The sequence below is a fragment of the Myxocyprinus asiaticus genome, chromosome 28, assembly GCF_019703515.2.
Source record: "Myxocyprinus asiaticus isolate MX2 ecotype Aquarium Trade chromosome 28, UBuf_Myxa_2, whole genome shotgun sequence".
NCBI lineage: Eukaryota > Metazoa > Chordata > Actinopteri > Cypriniformes > Catostomidae > Myxocyprinus > Myxocyprinus asiaticus.
The window spans coordinates 34,149,766-34,165,547 of record NC_059371.1 but is presented as its reverse complement, the minus strand read 5'-3'; the positions used below and the strand labels follow the sequence as shown (position 1 = coordinate 34,165,547).

Sequence of the window (15,782 nt, the reverse complement as noted above, 5' to 3'; positions counted from 1 at the left end):
AGAACTCTGAAGGCCCAAATATCACATAAAGGCATCATTAAAGTAATCCATACAACTCCAGTGGTTTAATCATTGTCTTCTGAAGTGATCCAATCTGTTTTGGGTGAGAACAAACCAAAATGTAATTCCTTTTTCACTATAAACCTTGACAGCAGTCTCCTTGGTGATCGTGATTTCAGTTCTGCATTACACTTGGTATAGCACCATCTAGCGTTCTGCGCATGCGTCAAACACTAGGAAGTGTAATCAACCTTGAAATCATGAGGAAAATAAAGGCCTAGAGACTGCAATGGCAAGATGTACAGTGAAAGAGGAGTTATATTTTGGATTGTTCTCACACAAAACCGATTGGATCGCTTGAGAAGACATTGACTAAACTACTGGAGTCATATGGATTACTTTAATAATGCCTTTATGTGATATTTGGACCTTCAGATTAGATCATATATACACAGTATATGGAGTTAGATATTTGCATTAAATTCAAATCAGATGAGGAATGACTAATTTTACTGTTTAAACGAACATTTTGGAGTCGACTAGTCTAAAAAGAAACCTTCAGAAAACAGTCAAAACAATTTGTCTATGCGAACCATTGAAAATATTTAATCTATTCCAAATCCAATGCTAAATTCCACTGAAAAGGGGCATTTATCTGCGACGTGCGCGCCTTGCATTATCATCATTGTACATTAAGTATAGAACATGACACGCATTCACCATTAGCGAATACAGGTGTATTTATTGAAAACAATTGAATGAATAGTGCAGGACCAATAGAACAACCCCAATAGCTTGTTCTAAAGGAATTCACTAAGTAAAATTTACATAACACATTAAAACAGTCAAGACATTGTTGAAAATAATTAACAGGTAGGCTAAACGAAAATAACTTACAAGCACGCACAGATTTAAAGAAGACTCGTGTGAAAACATCCGACTTTCAAGCCAACGTTTTCGGAAATCTGCTTCCCGCACCACCACCGAAGTGATTTCTATAGCTACTTTGCTGAGTTTACTTGTCTAGCGATAGGAAATTTTCTGCGCGCGCCACGAGTGAGAGAGGGAAGAAGCATGTGCAGTCTGGGGTGAAATGAAACTTTGTATCTGCGCCAGATATATCTGCTAATAATAATAATTTTGTGGAACTTAATTTTGGAAGGTAAATTTTTAATGGTGACATTTTGTGCGAAATGTTTTCAGTTGAAATATTCACAGCTTCAATATGCAACCATATAAAATTGCATCACCAGAAACTGCAACCACTGTTAATACAATGCGTTTATTTTTCAGTTAGTGCAATTCAAATGTCATTGATTTAAAATCAAGATCAGTTACATTTGTTTAATTTTATTTCATGTTTTTCAGATCCTGTTTGATCAAGCTCAGAGATCTGTGAAGCAGCAGTTGCACAGCTTTGTGAAAGAGTGAGTATAACAGCACTATATTTGTACTACTGAAACCACATGTTCAATATTGGGTGGGCCTAAATATAATAATTTAGAAAGTTTAGTCACACTTTATTTTAAGGTGTTCAAGTTACTGTGTATTTGCCTGTAGTAACTGTGTGAAGATTTTGTACAGCTGCTTGTACTTACAGATATTAATTGTTATTACTTTAATAATTAATAATGGTAGCATGTAATATGTGTAACACGAACACTGTAAAATAATGTGTTATCATAAGATTTATAAAAGTGTAATTATTTCAGCTAGATATTATATCTGACATAGACTGATAAATATGATGTTGAAACGTTTGCTTGTGTTGAATACAGACACAAATATACACCTCCTCAATAATATTCAAAAATAAAAATCGTTTTGCCTCTTAACAATTTTGGTTCCTTAACAGATCCCTTAATGATTCTTTTAGTATTTTAGATAGGCAATTCTTCTTGGATTTACTGCTCTCAGCAGCCTGTTACCAAATGATAAGATAATTTTATATGTAATAACATATATATATTTTTTAGATATTTTATTCATTCATTGTTTTTGTTTTTTAAGAAAATACCACCAAAGAACCGACTCATAAGAGTGACTCGTTTGTGAATCGGGCTATACTTGTCACGTTGTTTGATTTGTGCTGTAGATTCAAAAGACCCGACTCATAAGAGTCATTGTTTGGGAATCAGGCAACACAGGTAGCACTGCATGCTTCTCGCTGTAGATTAAAAAAAAACCTGCTCATGGAAGAGTCGTTCATTCGGGAATCGTTGATTGTGAATGCGGTTGTACTGACCACTGAAATACATTTTCAGTACTTACTCTACATTCCATTTGTGAATAAAAATTGCTTTATCAGAATGGGAGCTGACGCATTAAAATGGGAAAATTAGACTTATTTACTAACTGACTTATATACTGATATTTGGCTTTGATATTTGGCTGTCAGAGATGTGTTGGCCTGAAGTGGCCTGCTTTATTTTTACCTCTGCAAATATGAAAAACACCCTCAAGTGCATATGCATAAACACAAATGCATAGTCACACTCCGACACACACTCTGGGATGGGTTTTTCATTACTGTGCTTCCTGTGAGGTATATTATAAATAATGACCTGACTTTTGGAGCTTGTTAATAATTGATGTGTCCTCGAGTAGGATAATGGGATTCCTAATCAATAATCACAGATTACTGATAGACCAGTGAGTGGAATATTGATATGCTAAAACCAATGACATTTCAGAAAGAAAGGGACCAAATCATTGTCATATGAATCATTTATAAGGTTCACCTGGTCTTTTTTACACATTTAAATTTTTTATTAGATCAGTTTGATCTGTCATTCACAATTTTATCAAATGAAATTAATATTTCAGTGATTTGATGAGCATATTTTGATAAAATGAGGATGTCTACCTCTCATGTTTACTGAAACTGCATACTTTATCATCAGTCTTAGTAATACAGTACAATTCAGCTAATATTACACTTTTTTGTGCTTACACAAGCAGAAGAAATCCTCTAAAATCTGGTTTGTTAGTTTATCCCCAATAAACAGATGCTTGAGGGTGAATCTCATGAAACCTGTCTGGAATTTGCCCGGGTCATATTTCACCCTGAAATCAAAAAATAGAAAATATGGTTTGTGTAACGAAAATTACGCCTATTTAGGACCATTATGATCTTTTGCATTGCAACGTTATTTTCATGACAGTTAAGCACATACACTGAAAAAAATCTTATTATTTGTATTATTATAATTATTAATAATACGATTTTTATTATTATATTATATTAATAATTATAATAATTATATACGTACATATTATTATTTACATTTTAAAGTATTTACACATCAAGGTACGGTTTTTACATTATTCATAATTAAACTATTGGATTACAGTAATTTTGAAAGAACTTATGAGCAGTGTTGGTAAGGTACTAAAAAAAGTAATCCACTACAAAAAGAATAATTACAAATAAATAATTAATCAGATTACATTTCTCACTTTGTGGAAAAAGCAATCACTTTACTAATTCATTTACTTTTTAGTAACTTTAACTTCAGTTACTTTCTAAAACACTTTTCACAGATTCTTTTTAATAAAATTTTCACCCAAGTCATACACTCAGCAGCACATTTCTCCCTTAATGTCCCATTAGTGACTCTTCAGCTGTCACAGAAACTGATGTACATATGAACATCCATGTTTTAAATGTTTTCTTCATAATATTTTAGAAATATGTGTAACCCAAGTAATGAACTTAAACTTAACTGAAAGTCAATAACTGTAATCTGATTACACAAATTTAAAATGTAATTAATTACTTTGTAATTAGATTACACCCAACACTGCTAATAAAATATGCACAATTGTCTTCAAAATGTATATACTGGCGGCCAAAGGTTTGGAATAATGTACAGATTTTGCTGTTTCGGAAGGACATTGGTACTTTAATTCACCAAAGTGGCATTCAACTGATCACAATGTATAGTCAGGACATTACTGATATAAAAAACTGCACCATCACTATTTGAAAAAAGTCATTTTTGATCAAATCTAGACAGGCCCCATTTCCAGCAGCCATCACTCCAACACCTTATCCTTGAGTAATCATGCTAAATTGCTAATTTGTTACTAGAAAATCACTTGCCATTATATCAAACACAGCTGAAAGCTATCTGGTTCTTTAAATGAAGCTTAACATTGTCTTTGTGTTTGTTTTTGAGTTGCCACAGTATGCAATAGACTGGCATGTCTTAAGGTCAATATTAGGTCAAAAATGGCAAAAAAGAAACAGCTTTCTCTAGAAACTCATCAGTCAATCATTGTTTTGAGGAATGAAGGCTATACAATGATTGAAATTGCCAAAAAACTGAAGATTTCATACAAAGGTGTACGCTACAGTCTTCAAAGACAAAGGACAACTGGCTCTAACAAGGACAGAAAGAGATGTGGAAGTCCAGATGTACAACTAAACAAGAGGATAAGTACATCAGAGTCTCTAGTTTGAGAAATAGACGCCTCACATGTCCTCAGCTGACAGCTTCATTGAATTCTACCCACTCAACACCAGTTTCATGTACAACAGTAAAGAGAAGACTCAGGGGTGCAGGCTTTATGGGAAGAATTGCAAAGAAAAAGCCACTTTTGAAACAGAAAAACACAAAGAAAATGTTAGAGTGGGCAAAGAAACACAGACATTGGACGACAGATAACTGGAAAAGAGTGTTATGGATCTTAACCCCATTGAGCTTTTGTGAGATCAGCTAGACTGTAAGGTGCGTGAGAAGTGCCCGACAAGACAGCCACATCTATGCAAGTGCTACAGGAAGCGTGGGGTGAAATGTCACCTGAGTATCTGGACAAACTGACAGCTAGAATGCCAAGGATCTGCAAAGCTGTCATTGCTGCACGTGGAGAATTTTTTGATGAGAACTCTTTGAAGTAGTTTAAGAAGTTTTGAAAATGTTTTTCAAATTGTTATAGTAATTTTTCATGTTATTAATGTCCTGATTATACATTGTGATCAGTTGAATGGCTCTTTGGTAAATAAAAGTATCAAATTCTTTCCATAAGAGCAAAATCTGTACATTATTCCAAACTTTTGGCTGCCAATGTATATGTAATATTTTTTTCCCACCATCACCAAATGAATATCTATGTGTACTTCCAGTGATGTGCGTAAATTCAAGGACACTAAGAAGCACTTTGATAAGGTGCGGGAGGATCTGGAGATTGCACAGGTGAAGAATGCACAAGCACCCAGAAACAAACCCCACGAGGTGGAGGAGGCCACCAGCACCCTCAACTTCAGCCGCAAGTGCTTCAGACATCTCGCTTTGGACTATGTGCTACAGGTAACACACACAATCTTACAAGATCTTTATGCCATCTGGTCATCTTCTCCATCTGGGCTCAACTTCAGTTATACAGTATATACACTATATATCACAATAAGGAGTGTGTCTTTTATGTAAATCTCTTTTTTTTCCCCCATCTAGATCAACGTCCTTCAAGCCAAAAAGAAATTTGAGATCTTAGATGCAGTAAGTATCAGATATGTCTTTCTACATAGTCTCATTTTGAACTCTTAAACTGCCTCTAAATTTAAACTTTCCCTTCTCTTGTGCAGATGTTGTCATTCATGCATGCACAGTACTGCCTCTATCAGCAGGGCTATAACCTTCTGGATGAGATTGACCCTTATATGAAGAAACTAGCTGCTGAGGTGAGTAGTGTTCTCGTCCTGCAACACTGATTTTTCTGCTGTGAGCTGGTGGCCAATTCGGCCTCATTGATTCCATTTGAAGTGAACTTAAAGTGTCATCACTAAATCCTGCTTTAGAAAAACGTACATGCATTAAATGAAACTTACTTGCTTTAAAAGGGATAGTTGACCCAAAAACTAAAATTGTGTCATCATTTATTCACCTTCATGTTGTTCCAAACCCCAGTGGGTTTCTTTCTTTTGTGGAACACAAAAAGAGATGTTAGGCAGGCATCAGTTCAGCTTCAGTCACCATTCACTTTCATTGTACGGAAAAAGATAAAATGGAAGTGAATGGTGACTGAGGCTAACATGCTGAACAACATCTTTTTTCCATGAAAGAAAGTAAATAAAATGGGTTCGGAACAACATGAAGGTGAGTAAATTATGACAAAGCTTTCATTTTTGGGCGAAATATTCCTTTAAGACAAGAATAAGTAAATAGATTAGTTACTGTAGGACCAGTTAGTAGTTGCTAGGTTAGTTGCCAAAAATGTTACACGCCTATAATTTGAGTGTCTCATTAGTATAACACTACTCCATTCTTAAAATCTGCATTTATATAAACTGTAATGTCCTTTATTAAATTAGCATTTTTGGATTCAGGATGATTTACAATTCATAAATTATGTGCAAGTATTCTTATATAAATGGTTTATAGTGAACTTGCATATACCACACAATGTTTAAGATATGCCCTTCAGCTATAATATAAAAAATTCTGATTTCATGTGTTATCTGTGTCTTAAAGGGATAGTTCACCCAAAAATAAAAACTGTCTGATCATTTACTCACCCTCATGCCATCCCAGATGTGTATGACTTTCTTTCTTCTGCAGAACACAAACGAAGATTTTTAGAGGAATATTTCAGCTCTGTAGGTCCATACAATGCATGTAAATGGTGATCAGACATTTGTAGCCCTAAAATCACATAATGGAAACACAGAAGTAATCCATAAGACTCCAGTGGTTAAATCCATATCTTAATATCCAAATCCATAATTTAAGTCCTTTTTTACTCTAAATTTCCACTTTCATTTTTACATCTGAATGTCACATGTGGTGCCTGTTTAGTTTCACTTTCACATCTGAAAGTGAAAGTTAAAGTGGAGATTTTGAGTAAAATGGACTTAAATTTTGATCTGTTTCTCACCCACACTTATTATATTGCATCTTATGTCTTATGTCTCATGATTCTCCATGCAACGTTGATCAACATTGATCATTTATTTTGTGAATGCGATTGAGCGCCGCACCTTCAGTCTAGGAAGCAGTGAAAGCTCACTTTTAAATTTAAAGGCTACAGTAAAATAATTTAGGCCCTACTAATTTAAATTTGGCATTTTGGCGTCAGGGCCATCAAATATTCCCCTCAATGGATATTATAGTTTAACATAGTATTATCATTAAACTTCATTAATCTCATTAACTTTCACTGCTTCCTAGACTGAAGGCGCGGCGCTCAATCGCATTCACAAAATAAATGATCAATGTTGATCAAATCCCAGTTCTAATTGCAAAACGTGTCCCAAATGTTAGCTATAAATGTAATAATATTTAAATGTGTTCCTAATGCAGATTTATGACTTACCTGGGTAATAATGGTGACTTGCCTTTGCCTTAAGAAACGTTGCATGGAGAACCATGCTTGCCATCTTGTACCAATTCGCAATTCAATGTTTTCTCATATCTCGAAATTATGACTTAGTATGCTGTAATCATGAATTAGCATCTCGAAATGATGACTTAATTTTGACTTTTTATGTCATAATTTTTATTTAATTTTTTCTCCCCAATTTGGAATGCCCAATTCCCACTACTTAGTCCTCTTGGTGGCGTAGTGACTCGCCTCAGTCCGGGAGGCGGAGGACGAATCTCAGTTGCCTCCACGTCTGAGACCGTCAATCCGCACATAATTAATATTAATAATAATAATAATACGTAATTTGTTCATTGACCAACCGTATTACTGTACATCAAAATGCATACATTGAATGCACTGTAAGTCGCTTTGGATAAAAGTGCGTAAATGCAAATGTAACTCATTCCGTACATGCAGATAATAAAGGAGATTATGGTTTCTTAGATGTGAGCAGATGATTATCGTATCACCTATAATGGCATATTTTCAATATTGTCACAGCTGGATCAACTTGTGATTGATTCAGCAATGGAGAAGAGAGAAATGGAGCATAAACATGCCACAATACAGCAGCGGGTAAGTATGCACACATATATACGCAGACATACATGGTATAGATGTAGCTAGGACATTTACTGTAAGTTCTATTGCATGTACTGAAGTATGGCCAATTAGTGCACAGCTGACTAAGGAAAACATCTAAATCCATATACATGTGTTAGTATGTGTGTGGGATTAGTGGGTGACTTTTTCTAAAGATAGTACCCTTAATACCACTGTTGACTCGAGTCTACTGGCAGAATTAGCCTTTTAAAGTTGATGATCCTTTAGAAATGTTATGTTTTGCATTCTTTACAGTGGAGTCATGGAGTGGGAATTATTCATGCTTAAAGTGGACTACTAAAGACTTACTCTTAATTCCTTAATATAGCAAAGTTTGCAAAGTTTTAAAGCAATGCTAGGTTATATTCAAATAAAAAAAATATATATATACTTTATCTCGAAATAACTGCTTTTTCCTCAAAGCAGGAAAAAGGTTTTCATTTTTTTGTCAGGTTGTTAAATAATGCAGTGTGTTATTTATGTTGTTTTTACTTTGGTTTCAAAGACATATTTTTATGGATGCTATCTCCATTTCCTCTATTCTTTATTTTTTGTTCTTCTGGCAGGAGTAGAAAAGGCTTTTTGTCCTCAGATGTTCTAGTTTAGTCTTTTAGATGTTAAGTAGACAGGAAGTGGATATATTTCGGGCAAACTGAAAATAGAGCTTACTGAAGTTGATTCTTATGTGGACCTTTGGCTCAGACAGCTATGCTTGTGTTTTCTGAAGGTTTTTGACAGTTCTGTGGACTTGGGTAGCCCGTCTTTATGTTATAATACTGCATGCTCACAGACAAATATCAAAATGGCTGTTAAGTTATCGCACAGAAAATTTTACAGCTGTTAGATGGACATTTATTGATTTTCAGTATGCAGTTTGCCAAGTAAAAAAACAAGAAGTTTGAATTGAGAGTAAATCTTAGAAGTGTATGTACAAAGAGGGATCAATAAGCAAGACATTAAATATGAAAAGCCTCAAAATCTTATCCAAGTATTGGTAGTGATAAGTTAGAATAAACGTATCTAACCTATATCTAACATGCCCTGGTGGCCAAAAATATCAGTAAAGTGTTTTACCTTGTGTTTAAACCAGTGTGCGTGATGAAAGAGAAAATGAATACATGTAATTGTGTGCCAATTTAACATCTAAAATTCTTTCTAATCCTCATTTTTGTTCTGTTTCCTCCCCTCTGCTGCTCAACCTCTGCTACGACTGACTTTATCCTGATTTAGACTCTTCTACAGGTGAGTGTTTTCCCATAAACTCTGCAAATACGGCATGACCTCGATAGAGGCAATGAATAATTAATCTGTGCTCTAAAATTTTCTGGAGGACTTTGATGGAGGAGAAGTATAGCTTTGCGCATGCCAAATATTGCTTGGTGTAACTGATGATATAATTGCAGTTAAGTGAGATTGACTGGTTTGTCCTACAAGCGTATCTGACTTATGCAACCGCTGATGGCTGTCCCATTGTCTTCCAATGCTCCAAGCACAGAAATGATTCTGTGGATGTTTCTTTCTCTGTGGATTTTTTTTTTTTTTTGTGGTTAATGAATAAAATCTCTTTGTGCATTTTTAAAAAGATGCTTTCTGGGATTGTTTTGGATGTGATGGATCTCCAGTGATCATTTCAAAAAATCTTCTTACTCCATCATAGGTAGTTAGGTAAAAGCTGTGGTGATAGGATTGGGCTGACTGCATCAACAAACACCATAGCTCTGAATATACTGCCTCAGAACCACTTTAGGGAGAAATTCACCTATAGTTTAATAATATTAAGTTTTTAAAACTGCAGACACATTGTTTTTGTTTAATTTTCTAGCTTATATCCTCTTTTCTGTAGCAAACTCCCTAGTGGTTATTTTAAGAAACCGCTGGATTGAAATCTATATGAAGGTTCTGTCTCGCTCAAAACTCTCTGGACATCAGTTAAAGCCATTAATAACCCACAGGAACCACAAAAAGGAGTGGATTTAGCAGAATCACAGCTACAAACAGGAGAACTAGATTTTAATACATCTTGTCCATTATCCGGCACTGTAAAAAAAAAACTGGCAGCTGTGGTTGCCAGAATAATTATGTAAAAAAGATAGTAAAAATGTAAACAACTTCACAGAACAACCTGTAAATGTTACAGTTTAAAACTGTTGTTTTTACTGTATATTTTACGGTGCAGTACCATCGTTTATATTATTAAATGATAAACTTGATATATTAACCTTCTGAGACTGTAGAAATCTGCTTTTCACTTTATAATGTATTGTTAATCACCGTAGTAATTACAGAAGAGCACATGATGACATGAGGTTCATCAGTAGTGGCTCTTACAGGAGCAATGACCAATAAACATGTAGAGACAGTGCTCAGTGTCACTCACACAAACACTTAACACCATCAGGGTAAGACATGTGAGATAATGCAATAAACATTAACTAAACTACATCAAATATAACACAGAACACCCCAAAGTACATAACTGATATTAAAAAAGAAAAACATAACCCATAAAATATAATGAAATGTAATGGGTTACGCAGGGAATTCTTGGAGCGCCTGATTACTGTTTTTTACCGTAATTTTAACAACAATTTATGTACAAATCATGTACTCTCTTGTTAAACATAAAATACATTTTAACCGTTAATTAAATGGGAAAATCATACCTTTTACATCTAAAAAATTTAATTTTTACATCATTTTACCATAAAACGACATATATTTTCTTTTTAAATATATTTAAAAAAAAATTACATATATTTTACGGTAACTACTAGTTAACCAATTTACCGTTAAAATTATGGAAATTGTTTTACAGTGTGGCTTTTTAACTAAATTTGACTTGCAGACTTGTGAATTCCAGACGTTACATTCATTTACATTTATTAATTTAGCAGGCGCAAATACAAGTAGCACTACCAAACCAAAAACTGCGTAAAAGCATTTTTTTCAAACATAACATTTCTTGGAATATTCTTTATCAGCTTAATTAACAATTTATTAAAGGTGTTAACAATTTTCACAGATGCACCTATTCTTTAATAAAAACCTCAATCTCTGCGCAATGTCATATTAAAGGATGTTTTCATGTCAGCCACAGCTTGTGTTGCAGTGATTAGGCCTATGTATGTTTAAAGTGCAGTGTGCCCATCCGGAGTGTCAGCTGTCTTAACATACAGCCTGCAGAAGGAAATATATATATTCTAGAAGATTTCTGTCTCCTTAGTGTGTCATGTGAAGCTTAGGTATAGAAATGTTTTTAAATATTTATCAGATTAGTTAGGTTGTGGTTATGAAAGCACAAAAAGTAGTCGGAGAAGCTTTTTTTTTTTTTTTTTTGTGGTTTCGCAGAAGTGAACATGATGTTCTTGAAGATGACTGTAATTTCAGTGATGCTTGTTGTAAAACTGGTGTGTTTTTTGCCTTCTTATGCCTTCATGGCACTTACTACAAATAATATGCCCTAAATTTGAGGTTTAATATTTTATCCCTTGTCTTTCTCCCAGTGGAATACTTTAAAATTTGATAGTTTGTTGTTCAAACAGATGATGGCTTTTATAAGCTCAAACGTCATCTCTAGTTCCTAAAATAGCGACTATAGTCTCCTGCAGTTGTGCAATGTTTTGTGAGATGCTGCAGAGAAGGTTCGCCATCCACAGCTGGCAGGTATTCACATTTTACAATTTTTAATATAGCTTTTTTAGATATTTGATCAAATATTGGTTCTTTTAGACATTTAAATTGTTCTTTAAATTACATGACAATGGAAAGCATTTCGACTTTTGAAGTGGCTATATCGACGTTCTCTTTTCTCAGGTGACAGGGGCATGATTGGTTATGGACTAAACATCCGTTTACCCTGCCAAGAATAGTCAGGACTGAGGGCTCACAGCCAAATGGGCACTGAAAGTGTGAGAATTGGTAAATGCCTGCGAAATGATGAAGCAAATTAGTGTTTGTAAATGGTGTCTAGGGGAAGGAAGGAAAGAATGAATGCAGAAGAAAGAAAGGAATAAGAAAGGATAGAAGGAAGATTAAAGGAATGACAAAACAAATAGGAAGGAAGTAAACTTATAGGAAGAAAGGAAAACAGTAGGAAGGAAGGAAAGACACTGGAAGGAGGGAAAGAAAGAAGGAAAGAAAAGGGAAAGAAAGAAAAGGGATCAATAGAAAGGGGGGGAAGGTAGGCAGGAAACTAAAAGGAAGGAGGGAAACTACATGGAAAGAAGGAAGGAACTTGAAGGAAGATTGAAAGAAGGAAGAAAATTGAAGGGAAGAAGGAAGGGTGGTAACTAAAGGTTTGGAAAGAAGGAAGGAAGGAAGAGCAGAATGAAGGAAGAAAGATTGAAAGAAGGAAGAAATTTGAAGGGATGAGGGAAGGATGGAAACTAAAAGGTTGGTTGAAAGGAAGAAAGGAAGGAAGATTGAAAGAAGAAAATTGAAGGGAAGAAGGAAGGGAGGAAGAGCAGAATGAAGGAAGAAAGATTGAAAGAAGAAATTTGAAGGGATGAGGAAAGGATGGAAACTAAAAGGTTGATTGAAAGGAAGGAAGATTGAAAGAAGAAAGAAAATTGAAGGGAAGAAGGAAGGAAACTAAAAGGTTGGAAGGAAGGAAGATTGAAAGGAAGAAAATTTAAGGGAAGAAGGAAGGGAGGAAACTAAAGGGAAGGAAGGAAGGATGGAAGGAAGTAAAAGCAGAAGGAAGGAAAGAAGGAAAGCAGAAGAAAAGAAGATTGAAAGAAGGAAGAAAATTGAAGGGAAGAAGGAAGGTAGGAAAGTAAAGGGAAGGAAGGAAAGAACAAAATAAGGAAGGAAGGAAACTAAAAGGAAGTAAGGAAGGAAGGAATAAAGGAAACTTGAAGGAAGGAAACCAACAGGAAAGAAGGATTTGAAAAGGAAAGAAGGAAAAAAACTAGTAGGAAGGAAGAGAACGGAAAGGAAGTAAATTAGGAAGGATGAAGAAAGTAAAAATAGATAACATTTAGGGGCCTGGGTAGCTCAGCGAGTAAAGGACTACCACCCCTGGAGTCGCGAGTTCTAATCCAGGGCGTGTTGAGTGACTCCAGCCAGGTCTCCTAAGCAACCAAATTGGCCCGGTTGCTAGGGAGGGTAGAGCCACATGGGGTAACCTCCTCGTGGTCGCTATAATGTGGTACTTGCTCTCGGTGGGGCGCGTGGTGAGTTGTGCGTGGATGCCGTGGAGAGTAGCGTGAAGCCTCTACATGCACTATGTCTCCGTGGTAATGCGCTCAACAAGCCACGTGATAAAATGTGCAGATTGACGGTCTCAGACGCAGAGGCAACTGAGATTCGTCCTCCACCACCCGGATTGAGGCGAGTCACTACGCCACCATGAGGACTTAGAGCGCATTGGGATTTGGGCATTCCAGATTGGGGAGAAAAGAGGAGAAAATCAAGAAAAAAAAGAACTTTGTATTATAAGGCATTTGCAAATATTATACTATGCTTAACAAATCATTAGTTCATGTACATTCAGATATGACTATATATGAAAATATAGAAGCTTTGACATTTCTGACTATTTGAATTTATATTTAACTATTAAGCATTTTGTAATGTAATAATGTTTGTTAATGTTATTAATGAAAGATTCTATATGGTGTTACCAAAAGCAGGATCTGTTTGTGGCAGTGCTGTAATTTGTGCGGTTTATTGGGTGAAGGATTGCAACCGGGCTCTTAGTGTGTGGGACGGCAGCTGTATGTTAATGAGCTTATGAGCATGCAGCGGGCAGGTGAGAGCGCACATGAGTGAGCTGGTAATATGCGACTGGAGCACTACCGCTGACTATGAGAGCCGCCGGGCTGCGTGACTCATGCACAGTGCATTCACTGCACAGTTGATTGTGCTTTGCATTCGTTTATTTAAGCTTAGTTTTTTCTAAAAGATCCAATGATTTTAAAATACGTAAAACATTTAAGGATGAAGATATTCGGCAGGTTGGACTTGACTTTGGTGAGTTGCAGAATTAATCTGGTTGCTTATTTCACTTCTATGAAGTTTTATAGCCTAAAAGAAGCTGATGATGAAATATGATGGTAAAATGATTAAAAAGAGATTAGTCTTTTACTGGACAATTCATTAATCTTTTCTCAATTTGTAGTCATTATTGTAATGTCATATTCCTGATTGCAAATACAATGGAAACCGTTTGCTTTACCAAATAGTTATGCAGTTATGTATCACTAAAATGCATTTAGCCTATAGACTGCTTACAATGTTCTTAAAATAAATATAATATAATACAATGTAATGTGAGATGTTTTATATTCAAACCCAGTAATTAGATTTACAAAAATTATATTTGCTTTTCTATGATAGTGATGATATTTGTAAATTTTAGATTGTCCTTCATTTCTTTCTCACTCAAGGTCTTTGTGATATATATTATATGTATTTGTAATGGCCATAGACTGAAATGTATGGGAGCCAAACTGCAGTATATTCATCATGTGTAATTAAGTGTGTGGGAATATGGCAAAGCAGGACAGGGGAGAGAAGGGAGGGTTTTTCTGTACTATTCAGAAGATGAGTGAAGCCACTTGGGCTTTCAGTACTAAGGAGACAGAATTGAATGGATCTGAATGTTTGAACAGTCACCCTGCTGTGCACTTGGTTAAAACTGACTGACTGTTTTGTCACAGCCAGTTTGAGAATGAAAACCAAACTGTCAGATCGCTTAGAAAAGTAATAGCACACCTCTCAACAATCTGCATGATTTGGGATGTCATTAAAATGGTGCAGAATGAGTAACACTCTGCAGTTGAGACTTTTTTCAAATTCATTTGAATTTAGTATATACTTAACATTGGAATACAATATTATCTAGTGATTTCATCACAAATAAGTTCAAGTATTCTCTGTTCTTTTATGATTGTATTGATCAGCAGTGTCTCATGAACAGTATTTAATCAGAAAACATCAAATGTTGTTATGCAATCCTGTTTAAAATGCAAGAACACAACACACTGCTAATTTTCAAAGAGCTCTTTCACCAGGAGTTGCGTTCTCTGATCAGATCTGTTTCTAAAATGTATTGATAGGAGTTTATCTTGAAGCTTTAAGGGGAGTCACTTGAAGAGAAGTCAGAACAATAGATGTTTGACAACTTGGACAGATAGGAAGCTAGCTACTGGAATACTTTCGAGGATATTTGTTGGGGTTGTGAAATGATCTAGCTGCTAAGTCAATGGCCCACTCTATCTCAAGTTGTACACCCTAATCTTTGTGACGTCAGTATCTTCTATAAGGGCTTGGCTGAGTAAAATTGAATCGCTTAGAATTTGCTTTGTAATTTTTGCAGCAGTCTAAGTTCTGGAAGTAAAAATCATATACATTTTCTCCATTGATGAGTTTATTTTTAACACTAACTTTAAATATAAATTAACCTTTAAATATAGTCCGACCGTGAACTCAGAGGTTATTAATCAATGCTTCTGTTGAAGTCACCAGTCTACGTTATTTCAACTTTATTTGAAAAAAATCATGTTTAATTGCGAAATTACTGATTAAGAACTACAATGCCCATATTGCTGAAGAGAAAAGAACCAATCAGAGAATTGCGGCAAACAAACCACAGCAAAAGAGCTCTGCATCGACTATCTACTCCAATGACGCACTGTGAATGATGCAATCGAATCAGTCTCCCTACATTCTCAAATCTGAAAATTTTGCAATAAAATTAAAAGATACTGTTTTCATACTTAAAATCAACAACTTTTAAGTCAATAGTTGTATATTTTTCCATCGTTCTTAATTTGATAATGTTAATCGCAATGCTTCACGGGATTGTAGGA

At 35.1% G+C, this 15,782-nt stretch overlaps 1 protein-coding gene across 2 annotated transcripts in view; it reads left to right on the top strand.

Moving 5' to 3' along the window:
* LOC127419255 (arf-GAP with coiled-coil, ANK repeat and PH domain-containing protein 3-like) overlaps positions 1 to 15,782 on the top strand; it is a 108,174-nt gene that overhangs the window by 73,681 nt on the left and 18,711 nt on the right. For both annotated transcript variants that reach the window (XM_051660518.1, XM_051660517.1), the window contains exons 5-10: positions 1,369 to 1,427; positions 5,129 to 5,312; positions 5,457 to 5,501; positions 5,588 to 5,683; positions 7,867 to 7,941; positions 9,199 to 9,210. In XM_051660518.1, coding sequence (XP_051516478.1) covers positions 1,369 to 1,427; positions 5,129 to 5,312; positions 5,457 to 5,501; positions 5,588 to 5,683; positions 7,867 to 7,941; positions 9,199 to 9,210 — 471 coding nt within the window. The remainder of the gene's footprint in view (positions 1 to 1,368; positions 1,428 to 5,128; positions 5,313 to 5,456; positions 5,502 to 5,587; positions 5,684 to 7,866; positions 7,942 to 9,198; positions 9,211 to 15,782) is intronic.